Source organism: Eublepharis macularius, chromosome 6, assembly GCF_028583425.1.
Source record: "Eublepharis macularius isolate TG4126 chromosome 6, MPM_Emac_v1.0, whole genome shotgun sequence".
Classification (NCBI taxonomy): domain Eukaryota; kingdom Metazoa; phylum Chordata; class Lepidosauria; order Squamata; family Eublepharidae; genus Eublepharis; species Eublepharis macularius.
The window spans coordinates 10620848-10639765 of record NC_072795.1 but is presented as its reverse complement, the minus strand read 5'-3'; the positions used below and the strand labels follow the sequence as shown (position 1 = coordinate 10639765).

General features: G+C 42.0%; 1 protein-coding gene across 1 annotated transcript; it reads right to left on the bottom strand.

The window, feature by feature from the left end:
- Positions 1–5876: 5876 nt before the first annotated feature.
- On the bottom strand, positions 5877–18570 carry LOC129331998 (cytochrome P450 2K6-like). Its single transcript, XM_054982737.1, has 6 exons — positions 18566–18570; positions 17575–17582; positions 16901–17088; positions 10088–10229; positions 9779–9936; positions 5877–5952 (listed from the first exon to the last, which is right to left on the bottom strand). The coding sequence occupies exons 1-6, from the start codon at positions 18568–18570 to the stop codon at positions 5908–5910; spliced, it is 546 nt and encodes a 181-aa protein (XP_054838712.1). The 3' UTR covers positions 5877–5907.
- Positions 18571–18918: the final 348 nt, after the last annotated feature.

Below are 18918 nucleotides of genomic sequence, written 5' to 3'. Positions count from 1 at the left end.
GAATTTAATGCCATGAAGTTCATCCTCCAAAGCTGTCATTTTCTCCAGGAGATCTGTTGTAATTCTGGGAGAACTCCAGGTTTCACGTGGAGGTTGGCATGCAGCCCTATTTATACTGGATTGGTCCCAATCCAATAGCATTGTGAGTTTCTCCATCTTTGGCATGCTTGGAGAGCGCCTGGAGTTATTTCAAGCTGGCAGGAGAATGAACTAACAGCAAGAAGGCGTCACAGCTGCACAGGCCAAATCCAGAACTACTGCTCAGCCAAGTTCATAAAATGGCTGCAGCTGGTCCCTTGTGTTTATAAGCCTGCAAATAAAGGGTCTGAAGTGGCTGCTCCTGCTGCTACAACTGACTCACTGGTTGTGAGAGTTGCTTCAGGATACCGAAAGCAATAGAGAATTGCAGAAAAATCTGCTCACTGTCAGACGTAGCGTTACCAGCCAGTAGCTGGCACCTGGCCGGGGGTGGGAGGGGGGCATGGACACTGGAGGTGCCATCATGTAGAAGGCATGATGTCATTTCTGAACCTGGAAGTGATGTCACATTCAAAGGAAACCATATGATTTTACCATAGATTCAGCTGAATCCTAGAGCAGCGTGACCTCACTGAACCACAATAGGAATGTAGTCCTCCAGGCTTATGTTATATTAGCAGTAGCACACCTCATTGTCAACATGATCTTTAGTACTGATATAATAGAAGAAACTGCATTGATAGATTTGTTAGAAGATCTAGCTGGATTTACTTGTTAACTCTTCTGCATCTCTCAGTAACAATCAACAGCACTGACCACGGTATTTTTCTGGGCCACCTAGTGTCAGGAAGTTGGCAACTGCCATCTATCCCAAGGGTGGGCAGTGGTACAGCTGGGTTTCTCTTTCAAGGTTGTGCAGCTGGGAGCCTGGCCAATTGGCCTTGAGTTCTCTAAGTATGAATGCCCAATCCCCAAAAGGGTGGGGGGAACTAGTTATCTCTGAAGCATATGTATGACTGTTTTTTTAATGTGTCTTTTTCCTAACAAAGCCTTCATAATATCATGATTCATGAGCTGCAAAATACCAACCAGTGGAGTCTCTTGTAATTCCTTGGCAGGATCCTTACAGTTTGTTAGTTTGTTAGGAATAATCTTTTTCCCTTCTCCAACTCTGCATACCTGAACCCCAAAGACTGTTGAATCCTGCTGCCTGAGCGATGGCTGGAAGAAGAGCAAATGCTGGGAATAGGGGACTGCCAGAGGACATGTTGGGGACTAAAGATCCCGCCAAAGAGCACAGACCCAATACAGATGCGTTGGAAAGTACGGTGACACTCTCCCTTCTCCAACCCTGCGTACATGAACCCCAAAGCCTGTTGAATCCTGCTGCCTGAACGATGGCTGGAAGAGGGATTTCAGGCCTAGTGGCTTTAGGAGTGGTATTCGACCTAGAAACTTTTGTTCATCCCAAAGCATGATGGGATGAGTCTTAACTGACTCCTTCACCATGTGCTTCGTTTTACCTAGATTATAATGGCCTTGCAAATTCTGCATGTCAGCTACTGTAGTGGGGAGATGGCCTACAGACTGACCAGATGTTTAGACTGCTTCCTGTAGTCCCCTGTGTGTCTTCACAATATGCCCCTCATGGTATGCAAAAGATAACATAGTGTAGCAGAAAGAGTATCAAACTTTGCGGGTTGCAGTGATCTTTCTATACTTGATGGACTTACTGCTTGAAAAATGTATGTTCTGCATTCCTTCAATAGAATCAGATAATCTTGCAATTTGTTATTTGTTTGTAAGAAGGGATAAAAGATAATGGAAATGTCCTGCAAGACATGCGGAACCTATTGAAGTGCATCAATTTATTTGGGTACTTGCTCTAAAATCAACTTATACTTGATTTTGCACTTACCTTGCCTTGAGGTTTTTTTAAAACTTTTTCCAAATTTTTATTTAGTTATGCTTAATAAACAGTTAAAGGAAAGTTATTATACAATGGTATCTAATCAGTTTTCTAAGACATATTTAACAATGGTTGAGGCAAAACATGCCTCAATCAGGACTGCATCACAGCTCCAAACTTTAAACTTCATTGGTGGATGTTGCTTATAATGGCTAGGTGATACATCAAGATGGAAAGCCATATTTGTCTCTCTGTATCAGTAGGAAAGAGCAAGAGTCTAGTAGCATCTATGTCCCAGCAGCTGCCTGAGGCCCAGGGAAGCTCTCTATAGGCTGCCACCACTCTGGCCCAGAGCACCCAACCGATCCCTTCTGTTTATTCTTTCCCAACAGGTTTGATTTATTATGTGACCGAATGAGACATGAGGACCCAGGCAGAATACTAAAGAACTTTATGAAAAAGGTTTATTAGCAACTGGTGTTCAAAACTTTGTAAAGAGAATAGTAAAAGTTGGTGAACAAATGAAACTATAACACCCTAACACTTCTAACTAGACCATTCTTAACTGTTTTCTGGTGACTGGCTTCCAACTATCACACCCCTTCTGGATGTGGGGGCTCTCCTCAGCTCTGCTCCCTAGGCATGAACACCCTCCCACTGCAGTGAGGCTAGGGTTGCCAGGCCCACATCAACCTCCCGGCGGGGGACAGGGGCCTGGCACTTACCTTGGGGAAGAGGGGTGTGTGTGTGCACACGCAAAACGTGTGCATCCACCCCCACAAGCGCGATGACATCACTTTGGGAATGATGTTATTGCGTGGCCCCTGGAAGCATGCTCAGGCTCCACAGGGGCTCAAAACAGGCCTGATCCATGCCAAAATGGGCCCATTTTGAGGTGCTGCGGAGAACAGGAGCACTCCTGTGCTCTGCAGCTCCCAAAAACGGGGCCCTTTTTGCCACAGATTGGGCCCGTTTTGAGGCGCTGTGGAGCGCAGGCATGCTCCTGTGCTCTGCAGTGCCCGAACACAAGCCCATTTTGCCATGGATTGGGCCCATTTTGAGGTGCAGCCGAGCGCAGGAGCGATCCTCTGCTCTGCAGTGTCCCAAAATGGGCCCATTTTGCCATGGATTGGGCCCATTTTGGGGCGCTGCAGAGCACAGGAGTGCTCCTGCACTCTGCAGTGGCCCCAATCCAGGCCAAAACGTGCCCAATCCTAGTGGCTGCTGCGCATGGGAGTGTGCCGCACTGCAGGGCAGCACACATGGAAGGTGCACACCTCCCTGCTGGCTAGGTAAGTGGGGGCAGGGTGTGGGGAGTGGGGGCAGGGGATTTCCCCGCCTCCACTGGGGGTCTGGCATCTCTAGGTGAGGCCTTTTATCCCTTCTCTCAGGCACCAACTCCCTACTTTCCTATTGGTGCAATTTTCCCCTCAGAATCCCATCTTACCCAATCACAGGGCCAAAGGGAACCTGGGAAATGTAGGCTCTGCAGTAACGTTATAGCAGGCTTCCCCAGAGCCACTAGCCCTCACTAGGCCCAGGTTCATAACACTTAGAAGACTAACAAAATTTGTGGTAGGATATGAGCTTTCATGAGTCACAGCTCACTTTTTCAGATACAGCAAGAATGTGAGTCCATCTGTCCTTATATCTTGGAGAGTGGAGTGATTACAGATGCCAAATGACAATAGCAGGAAAATGACAATAATCAGTGAATGACAATAGCAGGCATGATTGGATTGGATTGCACACTCTTTATTTGCACGTAGATACAAGTAAAACAGGTTAACAGTTGATAAAGAAGCTCAAAACAATGCTTCTACCTGGACTGAATCGAAACCTAGGCTTCCTGTTTCATTACCAATGCTGTTTTCTCCATATCTACTACCCCTCTGCATACCCTACCCTATCCAATCACGCCTACTATTGTCATTCACTGGCTATTGTCATTTACCTCGTATTGTCTGTACCAGAGTGGTGGCAGCCTATACAGAGCTTCACTGGTCTGGTACAGGTTTCCTCGGAAGGGCTCACAGCTCCCAACTGACCCCTTTTGTTTACTCTTTCCCAGTAAGGTTAACTTTATGTGACCGAATGAAGCGTGAGGACCCAGGCAGAATAATAAACAACTTTATTTAAGAGGGTCAGTAATAACTGCTGTTCAAACCTTTATAGATTTAAGAGAACAGTAAAGGTTGGTGAACAAACAAAATAAAACCCTCTAACGCATCTATCTAGACTGTTCCTAGCTGTCTTGTGGGGAGTGGTACGGTTGCCAGCTCCAGGTTAGGAAATTCCTGGTGATTTTGGAGGTGGGGCTTGGAGAGGGTGGGGTTTAGGGAGGGCAGTGAGCTCAGCAGGGTATGATGCTATAGAGTTCACCCTCTAAAACTGCCATTTTCTCCAAGGGAACGGATCTCTGTTGGTTGGAGATCAGCTATAATTCCAGGAGATCTCCAGCTACCACCTGGAGGCTGGCAACTAGAGATGAGCACAAACCAAAATACGAACCAAAATTAAGCACAAACCAGACTGTTTCATAGTTTGCGAACCACGGTTCGTCAGATCCTATTTCTGACGAACCGCCACGGACTTTTAGGCTGGTTTGTTTGGTTTGTTTTTTGGTTTGTCACTGCAGACAGCCTGGTGCCAATCAATCAGTTTCCTAGGCAACAGAGGATGGACTTCCTGCAGACCTTCTGCTGACCCAGAAGTGAACTGCTGGCTGGATGTGAACTTCTGCTGAACAGGAAGTGAACTTCAGCTGACCCGGAAGTGAAGGTTTTCTGACCTGGATGTGACATTTTCACAAACCAAACGAACTGGTTTGCAAACCAGGGGCAGGTTCGTGAAAGTTTGTGTTTCATGGTTCGTGAAATTTGACGAATCATGAACCACATGGTTCGGGTTTTTTCAGTTTGTGCCCATCTCTACTGGCAACCTTAGGGATTGGCTTCAAGCTGACTCACCCTTTCTGGATGAGTGATAAGGTATGCGGCTGAGGCCTGGAGAAAAGTGATGGATTAGTTCCTTTCTTCCATCATGTGATGGTTTTTAAGGGGTTTCCCCAAAGGGAAGAGTAGCATTCCCAGTCTGCTAGAAAGCTCTCGAAATCTTTTCCATGGCTGGCCTGCACAAGCACAGTCCCAAGGTGCACCTGTGCAGAAAACCAATCTATGAACAACAGTTATGGGTAAATGCAACTGTCACACCTCCCCCCAGAATCTTTTATGAATTGTAAAAACCTTCTCTGTTAGTGAGTGTGAGAATGATGTTTCACAGTTCTCTATTGACTGACTTTCTTCATATTCATATGCCTTAGTGAGATAAACTTTGCTTCCTGATTTATTAGCTTGCTCGGAAGATTCAAGGCTGCCAAATGCTGATTTACGTTAATACAATAAAACTTCGATTGTAGGAAAATTCTATATTAATTAGACTTAATTTTTTCCAAAAAATTAAACAGAATTTTTTTAATATAAAGCATACAATAAGTTACAAGATAGGATAGATTAACAAGTAACAATTGGTAACTAAAACACAACCAATAAGCAAATAACAATACTATATACAATGTAAAGTAACAGTGACAAGGGTTAAATTCTAAGAACTACATTATAGCAATTCAAAAACAGATTTGTGAAACTTTGATACAGCCCAGATATTATTGTTTTCCAGATATTTAAAGAATGGAGACGATTTCTCCTGAAAATTAGCACTTTTGGGAAAGTGCTCGGCTTGATAAATTTTGTCACTCAATTTTTCCATAATGAAATGATCCCAGATCGTGTTATGCCAGACAGATAATGTTGGAACACTATTACTTTTCCAAAAAGTTGCAATAGCGTTCTTTGCAGCTGTTAGCAGGCTTGTTATAAGGTCCTTTCTTATTTTGGGAATGAGTAGGTCGTCCCATTGATCCAAAAAGATTAATTCAGGCTTTAGAGGGATTGGGTAGTTAGTGATGTCTTTAATCGAAGTATTTTCTTCCAAAAATTAACGACATGTTGGCATTCCCACTAACAGTGAGAGAATGTTCCAATCTTCCCACAGCCTTTCCAACACTGAGGGGATAAAGAGGAGTAAATTTGTGATAGTTTTTTAGGCGTCAAATACCACCTGTTTATGATCTTAAAAGTTTGTAGTTTGGTAACAACTACTGGAGAGTTGTTTAAATCTGAAGACCATGTTTTGCACCGTTGTTCAGATGTTAAATTAGTTTTGCAATCATCTGACCATTTAGTTTGATAATTTAGAGTCTGTTGGTTACATGTATTTAATATAATATTGTAAACTTTGGATATTAGACCTTTGCAAGACAATTGCTGAGAATCTAGTATTTCTTCAAATTCAGTTTTAGGGGTATTCATTATCTGATTAACATTGATTCTGTCTGTTAAGCTTTGAAGTTGCAAGTAGAGGAACCATTGAATCTTTTGATGTGTCTTTTGTTCCAATTCTAGTTTACTCATAAGACCATTATGCTTTGCAATATCTATCAATCTAAATTTTTGTGTTTGTCGCCAAAACTGACGAAATGAGTTATTTAGCCTCGGTTCTAGCATGGAATTTAATATAATTGGAGAGAATCTAGAGATATTTGGAAGAATCTTATGTTGAATTTGATCCCAAACCTTTAACGTAGCATTTAGGAAAGTATATATTTTTATTTTAGAAGGACGATTACAGGGTTTTTCCCAAATAAGTTCAAGTAATGATCTTTTGATTAATAAAGGCTATGGATTTCTTTAACAGTAAAGAGCCTTATTTCTTTTCTAAAGCAACAAGACTCATGTGGACTTTATTCTAAAAGCAGATATTGCAAAACTCGCTCTATCAGGTTATATCCTTGTTTGTACAAATGGTGGTCAACTCTGGTTTTCACGTGTGACCTTTAAAGCAGCTCTGGCTTCGGTCAGGTGTGTCGTATAAATGTAAAGCCTACATTGGTCAGAAGAATGCTGATGCACAGTATCAATGCCTGCCATGCATTTTCTTTTATGGAAGAATAATGGAACTGTGATGGACTCAGCTTCAGATGCTGAGATTTCCAGAAGTGAAAGTATTATTGACATGTTTCCTCCCCACCCCCCAGGGGTAGCCTGATATGGCAGTTGGGGATGGAATGTTGGGGAAGCTGTCAGTGGGAGTTGGAGAGAAAACGAGAGAATGAAAGGAAATTGGAGCCTGGCTTTAGACCAGAGAGGGTCAGCCAGAGAATCCTCTGTGAGAGGAAATAATGTTTGTGGAACACTTTTAGTCCTAGGACTAAAGTGGGGAATACCAGCACTAACTTCTACTTAGACTCAAGAGATCTAGGGATTATAGAGGGCCAAGGAAGTGGGTAGAGAGGAGTCTCCCCTTCAATGCCAGGAACAGGGTTATAGCTCATAACTATAACACCTGCCCAGTATCTAGGAAGGGTTTGACTCAGTGGAGCACCCTTAAGTCTGGAGAGGAGGGAAAGTCATGCTGTGTTTGTGTTAGAGTATATAAAGTGTAACATCAGTGAAGAAGTGTCAACCTCTGAAAGAAGCCAGCAACCTAGTGTTGTTCCAAGTGTTTTGTGCTTCACACCAGTGAAGTTCCTGTACAAAAACCTTTCTGTATCTTCAGTTCAAACACCTGCCTACCTCCCTTTTGACTTTAACCTACTGTAAATAAACCTTCAGTTGCTTTTTGAACCTCCCCAAGCCTTGTGTGCCAGTTTCTGCTAAAGGGAAATGCAAACTACTAATCTGTTCCCTACTAAGACTTGGCTGGGTAACCATTTTTACTAATCCTTAAGGGTGGGACAAGAAGGAAAGTTGAAGCTTAACATCAACCACGCTACCAGAGGCTTCCCAGCCTGTATACAGCTTCATAGGCTTAAAGAGGAGAAGTTTTACCTCAAGGTAGGGGAAGGTCAGCCTAAGCCTTAGTTGGAAGTGGGTTTGTGGCAGGAACCTCAGTGTGGGTGATACTTGTCTTGATTTAAGGCCCATGTGTGAAACACCTTCAGTCCTCATTCATAAACCACCTAAACTGGCATGCTGTTTCATTCCCCACTCTGACATGGCAAGAAACTCTGTGGCTGATTTCTCTCAGCAAGTAAATTTCCCTTTCAGCACAATCCTAATATCTCACCATATTCCCACACACACACACTTCACTACTTTTAAAGAACACACAAGATGAGAAAGTAAGTGTGACCCAGTAGTTTATTCAAAAAAATGTTCGCCTTTGTCATGAAAAGGCCTGCAGATACAATAAGCGACTTCCTACTTTCATATAATATGAGAACTCTATGCAGTGCTCTTGTGCATATACAACAGACTAGGGAAACTGGATTTAGGGTCAAACTTGACATGCAGGTTTTTAAAGAGTTGCGTCTGGACTCCCCAGACCCTACTTGGGTTCCACAAGCAGCTGTGAGGAATGGCTGTTAAAAAATAAAAGAGAACCCAAACATCCTCAGATGCCACTGGGGGGGGGAGGGCTCCTGACTCCCCCCTCAAGCTGCTTTCCAAAATAGCTGTTGGGGGCAGGGGCTGTTTTCCTGCTACACATGGAGTATTCTGTGCATATAGGTAAAGGTAAAGGTAGTCTCCTGTGCAAGCACTGAGTCGCATCATGACATTTTCTTGGCAGACTTTTTATGGGGTGGTTTGCCATTACCTTCTCCAGTCATCTACATTTTACCCCCAGGAAACTGGGTACTCATTTTACCGACCTTGGAAGGAGGGAAGGCTGAGTCAACCTTGAGCTGGCTACCTGAACCCAGCTTCTGCCGGGATCGAATTCAGGCCATGTGAGCAGAGCTTAGGCTGCAGTATTGCCGCTTACCACTCTGTGCTACAGGAATCTACTTCTGTGCATGTAGAGAAGTAAAAACAGGGAAATACCCTCTACTGTGCTATTTTCATATGTGGAAATGGCTTGGGGGACCCACATTGGTTTCGGAGGCCCAACTCTTTAAAAACCTGCACTTCTATATTGATTCTTAGGTGATAGTAGAAAATAGCAAGAATCCAGTAGCACCTATAAGACTAACAAAATTTGTGGTGGGGTATGAAGTTTCAGGAGTCACAGCTCACTTCTTCAGATACCAGTGCTGGAGAAGTGAGCTGTGACTCACAAAAGCTCATGCCACAAATTTTATTAGTCTTATAGATGCTACTGACTCTAGCTCTTTTCTTCTGCTACAGACAGGCTAACATGGGTACCCATATTGATCTATCTTAGGTGATAGTGACTGATTTGGGAGTGAAGGCAGCAAGGTACAGCCCAATCTCATCAGATCCCAGGAGCTAAACAGGATAAGTACTTGGATAGGAAACCACCAAAGGAGATTCTGCTGTGGACGGCATTGGCAAACTACCTCTGCTTCTCACTTGCCTTGAAACCCCCTTGTTGGAGTCACCATAAGTCAGTTGTTGTGACTTGAGGGATCATACAAACAAACAGAGAATGGACTGATTTAGCTGCCTGAATTCATTATCTGAACAAGGTATCAGATAAACATTAATGGGATGCAGACCCTGTGGAAAGATGAAGTGAGAAAACTGGGATGAAATTTAAATAAAGGAGAAATGGACATTAATAACAACAACAACAACAACAATATTCAATGTATATACTGCCCTTTGGTACAACTTAACATCCACCCAAAGTAGTTTACAAAGTATGTCATTATTATTCCCACAACAATCACCCTGTGAGGTAAGCAGGACTGAGAGAGCTCAGAGAAGCTATGACTGACCCAAGGTCACTCAGCTGGCTTCAAGCAGAGGAGTGGGGAATCAAACCTGGTTCTCCAGATTAGAATCCTGCTGCTCTTAACCACTATACCAAACTGACTCTTATTATTGTTATGAGTTATGAATTGCTGTAACGGGGAATAACACACACTTTATAATGTTGTGGAGTCATTGTCAATCCTAATACAGGCTTTGTGCTGACTTCCTCCACTCCTTCTGGAAGCCTGAAGTTGAATGTTCTCAACAGATTGGTTAAGAAGATGAAGAGCTCCATCTTCGCCAACTCTTTCCCCACACATGCACGGGCTCCTGCAAAAGGAAATAAAGCAAAGATTGCAGATGAGTAACATCAATTGCACATTTCCTCCAGCATTTATCACGAAAGACAGAAATTCTCACGCTTCTTGCAAGGAATCCATACTCATGGCTCTCCAGTATAAATTTAGACTTTTGCATTTACCTGCACCAAAGAGCAAAAGTTCTTCTCTATCCACAAATTGTCCATTCTTGTCCAAAAAATGATTTGGGTTGAACTTTTGAGGGGTCTCCCATAGCTTGGGATCAAAACAAACTGACTGTACATCTGGAACAACAGTGGTGTCCTGCATAGGAGAAGCAATTGATTTAAAAGGTATCCGCATCAGCACATTTTGATTTTATCTCTTGCTGTCTTGGTGCTAGTGCTCATGGAGTTACAAGGATCCTCCTGGAAATCAGAACTCAGTTCTTTAAAAGAAAGAAAATATCTTAAGAACATAAAAAGGGTCTTGCTGTCAAAACCGAGTATATAATATATCCTTTAAGCAAGCTAATATTAATAGATTAATAGACATAGCCTCACATAAGGGTCTTCTAGTAAAAACTGAACTAGAAAACAAATTACAAAAGAAAATCCAATGGTTTAAATATTACAACTTAAAAATATGGCGTATCAAATAAATCTTAAGAAAATAATGAATACCCCCTTAACAGAATTTGGACAAATATTAGGCTCTCTAATATCTTTCTAAACTTTACAATATTTTGATTTCCACCTTAAAAGTCAAAACTTTGCAGTGCCACTCTAAATGGTATCAAGAGACTGCAAGACAGATATATCATTGAATAACTGGAAAAAGATTTGATCATCTGGTATTTTTAAATCAAATGTTGTTCTTACTAAACTTCAAATGTTTAAAATAATTCATAGGTGGTACTTGACTCCAAAAAGGTTGTCTTTAATTTCATCCTCTGTCTCTCTTTGTTGTTGGAAAGGACGTGGAGAAGAAGGTACTTTTTGTCACTGTTGGTGGTCTTGCCAATTTATTGGTAATTTTTGGAAAGAAGTTTTAGAGGTAATAAAGGATATGACTGGTTAATATTCCCTTCTCTCCAGAAATAATTTTTTTTAGACCAATGGGATAACATTCCCCTAAATTAAGAAGAGAACTAATTGCATCACTTCTAATTGCAGCTAAGGGTGCTATTGCATCTGTTTGGAAACTAAAGAAAATACCAACGAGAGAAAATTGGTTTTCCAAATTATGGGATTATTTTATTTTAGAAAAAGTGAATGACAATCTTTTTAATACAGAACACTTTCCAGATAGTACAAATTTCTATGAGAAATGGTTTCCCTTTTTTGAATATATATAGAGATATAACCTACAACCTAAGATTAATTTCTTCAAGTGGTAGTAAACTTTAAGAACTTTCTGTAATATAGTTTTTTAGTTGTGTTTTGTTGTTATATTGCAGTTTATAATGGTTTGTGTTTAATCTTAAATTGTTGGGTCATGTTATCTGTTTGTTTCCATATTTAAGCTTGTATAAAGCATCTTCTAATAAAATGTTTATTTTTTAAAAAAGAGTCCTGCTGGATCCAACAAGTAGTCTGTGTAGTCCAGGATCCTGTTTCACACAGCAGCCAACTAGTTGCCCTGGAAGGCAAGCAGGTCTTTGTGCTCATTTGCCCTAGCACTGGTATCCAGTGGTTTGCTGCTTACGTATCTGGAGGTCCCCTTTACTCATCATGGCTAGTAGCCATAGTCCTCTCTACCCCCCTTCTAAAGCCTTCTATTATTGTGGCCATCACTACATTGACTGGCAATGCATCCCACAATTTAATTCCTTGTCGAGTAAAGAAGTTTTTCCTCAATGAAGTCTGAAGTCATATCTATGAACCTATCAACTCACCTTGAAAAATGTGTACAGTTTTAAATCAGTGACGTTATCAGTGATAGCATTTATTGTACGTCGCCAAAGGCTGTTACTGTCAGGCACAGTGAAAATATAAATAATAAACACCATCATTAAAATAACCTGATATAAAAATACTTGTAAGTTAAACATTTTCACCCCTCATATATAACTTTCACTCATAATTTCTTGGCTGCTAATACAATGACACTCTGTATAAAAAGATGTTCAGGTGGGAAGCCGTGTTGGTCCGTATTAGGAGAGCAAGATTCAGGTTCAGTAGCACGTTAAAGACCAACTAGATTTCCAGGGTATGAGTTTTCAAGGGAATCTAACAGTGGGAGGTCTGAGAGAAGTTCTTGAAACAAAAACAGCAGGTGCCTGTTGATGTTTGTACCTACCGATGTCAGCCAAAGCTGTTTTCTTTCAATTGGAACAAAGGTGGCTGTTAGATATAAAGAAGGCAAAGATTTGGTGGGATCCTTGATGTTTTGTAGGGCTAGGTGAGAGCCAGTTTGGTGTAGTGGTTAAGAGCGCGGGACTCTAATCGGGAGAGCCGGGTTTGATTCCCCACTCCTCCACTTGAAGCCAGCTGGGTGACCATGGGCTAGTCACAGCTCTCTGGAGCTCTCTTAGCCCCACCCACCTCACAGGGTGTTTTGTTGTGGGGATAATAATGACATACTTTGTAAACCGCTCTGAGTGGGCATTAAGTTGTCTGAAGAGCGGTATATAAATTAAAATTTATGTTATTATTATTACTAGGTGGTAAAGAAGAGTTAGTCATTGATCAGTTGTGCGTTGAACTTTTCTGAAGCCTGAGTGCTGAGGAAGAATAACTCTGAGAGGAGCACTAATCTGTGTCAAAGAGTGGTATATAAGTGCAGTTATGATTATTATTAAAATGCCTATTATGATATTATAAGAAATAAAACATTATATAAATTATGAGTATATGATGGATAAACAAGAAAAAAAATAAAAACATGGCAAGAAATTCATGCTCAAGGAAAAAACATTTCATGGATGATATATTATCAAATGGTGTCTAACCTTAAAGATCAACTATCCAAAGAAGGTGGCTGGTTAAGAGACAAAACAATGTTTGAACAATTAATCACTGGAGGTTCAAAGCATCTATTAGGAAAAGCAAATAAAATCTTATTGCAATATGCCACAGACTCTGAACAAGTAAAAAATTGTATGATAAAATGGATGCAAAACTTCAGAGAAAATATATGTATGAGCCAGTGGGAAAAATCATGGACTAAAGAAATTAAATTTATATAATGTTAAATATTAAGGGCGAATTGCTATAAAATGTTCTTCAGATGCTATATTACTCCTAAAGACACTGCAAAAGCTAATAACGATTACAGTGGAAAGTGCTGGAAATGTCAAAATACAGCTGCAACTTTCTATCACATGTGGTGGACATACAAGAAGGCAAGGAATATTGAATAGAAATACATGAAGAAATGCAAAAAATACTGAAGTTTTACTTTGTGTTGAACTATAAAAATATGTTATTAAGTATCTTACTAAGCAGGGGTCATTTCGTAGAAAAAGAGCTGCATGAACACATTAGCATAACTCATTAGCATATACCAAGCCCCTTGCCATCACCGGAAGTGTGTCATTAGCATAACTGATTTGCATACGCCACAGCCCCTGACATCACCTATCCTGGCTGTTTTGGACCCAATCCTGGCTATTCAGGGCCGAAATTGGGCCCAAAATGGCAAAAAGGGGCTAAAAATGGCCAAAAAGGGGCCCCAAATGATCAGGATTGGGCAGCTGCTGAGCTAGAGAGTGATCCACCACCCATCAGAGGCCCAATCCTGGGTGTTTTGGGACCAATCCTGGCTGTTTTAGGTCGAATTCTGGCCATTTGGGGCCCAATCCAGGCCGAAACAGGCCCAAAATGGCCCAAAATCAGGTGGGCGGGGCCACCTGACATGTGACCTCTTTGGAGAACTACCGGAACTGCGTTCCTGCTCGTTCCCCCTCAAAATGAGCCCTGCTACTAAGTAATATTATAGAAATGCATAGTGAATTATTGATACATATGGTGATAGCAGCAAGAGTGCAGCAAAATGGAAGGCAGACTTCCTGTTCAGATTTGACAGAAGGATGAATAAACTATACGAATGTGCATCAATGGCAAAATTAACATCTAATGTACATAACAGGCCAATTCTAGAATTTCAGGAAAAATGAAAAGCTTATGTAGCTGAAAATTAAGAATAACTAAGAGCAACTATCCCTAAAGTAGATCAGTTATCAAACTTGTACCAAAAACTTTGACTATAAATATATTTTAATATAAGTAAGTATTATGGTATCTTATAGAAAGAATCTTAAGAAATTTAACGAAGGAGATGGTGAGAAGAAACTTTCAGTTTTATATATTTTGTTATATATAACTATCTCTGATTTACACAACTGTTATCCAATCCCCTTTTCCTTTCTGTATTCCCTCTTACTATTATTTTGTTTTTCAAAATAAACATAAACTACAATATACCTTCATCAGAGTTCATCAGGGTTAAAATGAAGATTGCATGTTGTGTGTACGCTGTACTTTAACAACCCTTGCAGTGCAAAATCCTACAGTTCCTTGGACCCCGTTATCCCTCCTCTCTTTTTTCTGTACCCCTCGTTTTGAAAAAAAAAATAAAAAAATAAAAAAATAAACTATTTTTAAAAAAATCAAAGTCTTTACCATGTCTCCAGAATGGAAGGGACCCTGAATACCTGGCTGGAATCAATATATTAGTCATTTGGAGAGATTTGAGCTTCCGATAAGGGAGAGGAACAACTTACACTGAAATAAACAAGTTCCCCAAACCGGGACCCCCTCTTTTTTTGGACTGGCAGTTCCCATTCCTGCTACTGTAGTTTAGCATGGCCATGCTTCTTCTGCTTAAGCAGCTTCTTACAGGCAGACCTTAAAGAAATGTGATAACTGATAGATGTTCCTTTCTTATGGTGGTGAATCTGTTGGGTGTAGTGTCGTTCTACATTTCTGGTCAAACCACCCTTTGCCAGAGTGAGTTGTACTGTTAAGAGTGTCATGGGAATTATGAAATGATAGCATTTGGTTCTGAAAATCCTTTAGCACTGTTCCATCCCGGCTTATGAGAAAAAGTCTCTTAAACACTTAGAGCAAAGGCTTTTCACCTTTGCTCTACTTTCCTCTAACTTTTGTTTCTTCTGTCTCCTCCACAAGCAGGCTAGGGAAAGAATTTAGGACAGTAGGGCCACGTGACACCTTCAAGGTCCTTTCACTTTTAAGCGCAAGTGCATACCAGAAGTCTCTCAGCCTGAAGCATTTTGCTTTCTGCTGAGCACGCTGAAGGAATGCCAAAGTCCTCTGCCCCTTAAGGAAAAACTGATAAGCAGAAAGGTACGATCTATGGAATCCTTAGGCACGAGAACATTCTACCAGTGACGTAACAAGCGCCCACAGACACCTTTAAAAGATGCTGATGCTCTGGTCAAGCGGCAAGAGAGGTTCCAGCTTGGAACCCCTCTGCCCGGCTAAGCTCAGTCCAAGGGTACCCTTGCTTGTGTCATCATGTCTTAGGTTAAGTATTATAGCGTTAAGTATGCCTTGTATTTATAAGTTAAAGTGTTAAGTTGTATTCTGACTTAGAGTAGAATGTTAAGTTTCCATCTCTGTAAAGACTTAGAGTATTCTGACTTAGAGTGTAATGTTAAGTTTCTATCTTTGTAAAGACTTGCTTTGTGGTCTTAGTCTCTGTAGAAAATAAAGCTCTGTCCTTTGAACATTATATTAAGTGTGTAGTTTAACTTCCTTAAGGGAAGGAGTGTGGAGCGTCCCCGTCCAGAGATCTCCCATGCAGCGGGCCATGGAACGAACAAAAAGCACCATGAGGGGGTTGGGGGACTAGGCTGTGTCCTCTTGCCCAACAATGGTGTGAGATTTTACACTTTGCCCTAATAAAATTCATTCCAACCAGCTCCCCCAAGCCAACCTAAAAAATTTCACCACAAAGAGGTGTATCATTAGAAAGTAGACATTTGAGGAGTTGGATTATGTCTTCAGAACACTTAATGGCATCTGAACAATCACAAATTAGTGATCAGATAAATCTCCTGTTTCTTCTCCTGCCAATCAATTTTTCAGTGGTGGAGGGGGGCTGGCAACTAGAGATGGGCACGATCGGCATTACGATCAAAAATACCCACAATAATGGTGATCGCGCAATTGGGACCCGGCGGATGGGTGCTGGTCACGGCGACCGATCCAGCATTCGGGTGTGTGTGTGTGTGCTTGATTGGGGCTTGATCGGGGCGATCGGGCTCGGATCGGGAAGCCAGACACACAGGCGCCAGCAATCTATTCCCCTGGCAACGGAGCCAGGAGAATGCCTCCTTCTGTCACCCTGGAAACCCGAATGGAAGCCCAGCTTTCCTTGATCAGCAGGGCTCCCTTCCAACCATGGAGCAGCAAAGCAGTCACCAGTTGGGAGAAGACACCCAGGGGAGGGAGGGGGAAGGGGGTGTTCTGTAGCCATGGGCACTCCAATCTCATCCCTGCAAACCCTGAGAGGCAGCTCTGACAGCCAAACACAGACGAGTGGCCAGACCCCCCGCCCCAAGGGGAGGTGGCTCATTGCTGTCTCCTCGTGCCCGCCGGGCCTGGTGGCTGCCATCTTCACCCACCATTCATTTCTTGCCAGCACGCTGCTTTTTGGCCTGGCAGGCGGACACATGGGGGGTGCCGCCGTTGAGCATCCAGACTCCCTGTCCCCTGAGGGGAGGCGGCTTGTCACTGCCTCCCCGTGCCTGCCAGGCCCAGCGGTCGCCGCCACCACCCACCTTCCCACATAGCTGGGAACAGCGGGGCGCCCCTCCGCTTTGGCCTCCCCGATCCCTGTTCCCCAATCCACGGATCGGAAACGGGAGATGATCGATGTGGATCGCTAGTTCGGGATCGTCGCCGGTGCCGATCCATGATCAGTTTGATCTGTAATTTTTTTTGGATCTTGCCCACCTCTACTGGCAACCCTACTGGAGAGTCATTGCACTGAATATACAGAACTGTAGCTATAACAATATTCCATACCTTAGGGATATGAGAACCCAGAATGTTTATATCCTTCAGACATACTCTAGGATTCCCAGCTAATAAAACACACTTGAAACGCATGGCCTCATGAATCGTTGCAAATGTGTAGGGAGTTTTCATCCGATATTGATAGCTGATCGATTGCGTGGGACCAAAAGCTTCTTCTATCTCCTTCTGGACTTTCGCTGGGGAAAAGGATGGAAAATATAAGTTTTATTTTGGACAGTTCATTTGTCTGTGAAAAGTCAAGCAATCATTATGAAATATTTATTCCATGTGACATTATTTTACATGGTTCCGTTAAAGAAATATGAATATACGCTGAATTTTAGCGGTGGGAAGAGGATTCTGATCTTTTAAGGGAGACACAATCAGTCTGTGCTGGCAGTATTGTAGAAATAAGAAAAGAATCTAGAAATAAAGGAAGTGGAGCTGCTTAAACTAGAGACGTGCAATTCGGGTTGGGTAATGACTTAAAATACTGAATTCTTCCTATTTTGGTGAAATTCAGTATTACCAAACTCAAAAGGGAATACTGAAACAGAGTTGGTATTCCCAAACTGAAGCTTACCGAATTAATTTGGTTTAATCAAGTAAACTTTGATAATCATGGTTGGGCTGTTCCTTTGCTGTTCCTTTGTTAAGGAAGAACAAAAAATTGTGTTTCTCACCTTTTTTCCTGATGGGAGAAGGGAGAAAGGAGGGGGAGTAAGGCAGAGGTTGAAGGGAGGGGTAATTAGAAAGGGAGGGGGAGTGAGTGGCCAATCCTTGCAGGCCCAATCCTTACAATCCTTCTTTGGCCCATGGGATTCTCTAGAAGGAGAGTGCCTTTTAAAAATTACCCTTCAAGGAGTTAAATAGGTAGGTTTAATCAATTCGATATTTGGGGATTCCATTTTTTTCTCCAGTTTGGTATTACTGATTTACTGATTTTTTTTTTATTTGCACACTCATAGCCTAAACTCAAAGGAAAGGTGATTGGTCTCTGCCTTGTCTATTTCAATGAATCACCCCTTGTGACTTTCTGATGGTGTATTGTCTAAAACAGAAGGAGCCCTGTGGTGCAGAGTGGTAAGCTGCAGTACTGCAGCCCAAGCTCTGCTTACAACCTGAGTTCGATCCTGGCGGAAGCCGGGTTCAGATAGCTGGCTCAAGGTTGACTCAGCCTTCCATCCTTCCAAGGTCAGTAGATTGAGTACCCAGTTTCCTGGGGGTAAAGTGTAGATGACTGGGGAAGGTAATGGCAAACCACTCTGTAACAAAAACAAAGTCTGCCAAGAAAACGTCGTGATGCAATGTTCCCCACGGGTCAGTAATGACTTGGTGCTTGCACAGGGGACTACGGCCATTTCCACACACGTTGAATAATGCACTTTCAATGCACTTTCGCAATCCTTTAGAAGTGGATTTTTTGTTCCACACATGGAAAATCAGTTTCAAGTGTTCACTAAAGAGTATTGAAAGTGGATTATCCAACGTGTGTGGAAGCAGCCTACCTTTACCTTTTTATTGTCTAAAACAGTGAATCAAAACCTTTAATCCAGTACAGCCCACCAAGCATGCAACATTATCAATGAATAACTGAAAAGTCACAAATAAAAATAAAATTAGGATATAAGCAGTGTGCTCCAGAGAAGGGTGTTTTCCGCACAGTCACTTTACGACATTTTAGAATCTATTCTTCTCATGTTCTCCAGTATTCCGCACGTGCAAGGGAATCATGAGAAGCAGAAATGGGTTTTGTCTGTCTTTTCTCCATGTTTTCCCCTGTGCACATGCCGCGATTTTTTTTGTCTAATCTCCTTTTAATACTGTCTATGCCCGTGGCCCTCTCTGCACCCTCTGCATGCTGTTGTGAATTCCAGATCACAACCAATTGTTATGTAAAGAAATATTTCCTTTTGTCCCTCCTGAATCCGTTGCCCATCAGTTTTGAGTTCTGGTATTTTGGGAGAGGGAGTAAGTTCTTTCTGTCTACTCTCTCTACCCCCATGCATAATTTTTCAACCTCTATC

What these genes read in the sequence shown, in the direction of transcription:
- LOC129331998 (XM_054982737.1), bottom strand. An exon ending in ACTTTTGCTCTTTGGTGCAG is followed by an intron (nt 9,937 to 10,087) that starts GTAAATGCAAAA and finishes TTCCTTTTGCAG; the next exon opens with GAGCCCGTGCATGTGTGGGG. An exon ending in TGACTCCACAACATTATAAA is followed by an intron (nt 5,953 to 9,778) that starts GTGTGTGTTATT and finishes TTATCCCCTCAG; the next exon opens with TGTTGGAAAGGCTGTGGGAA.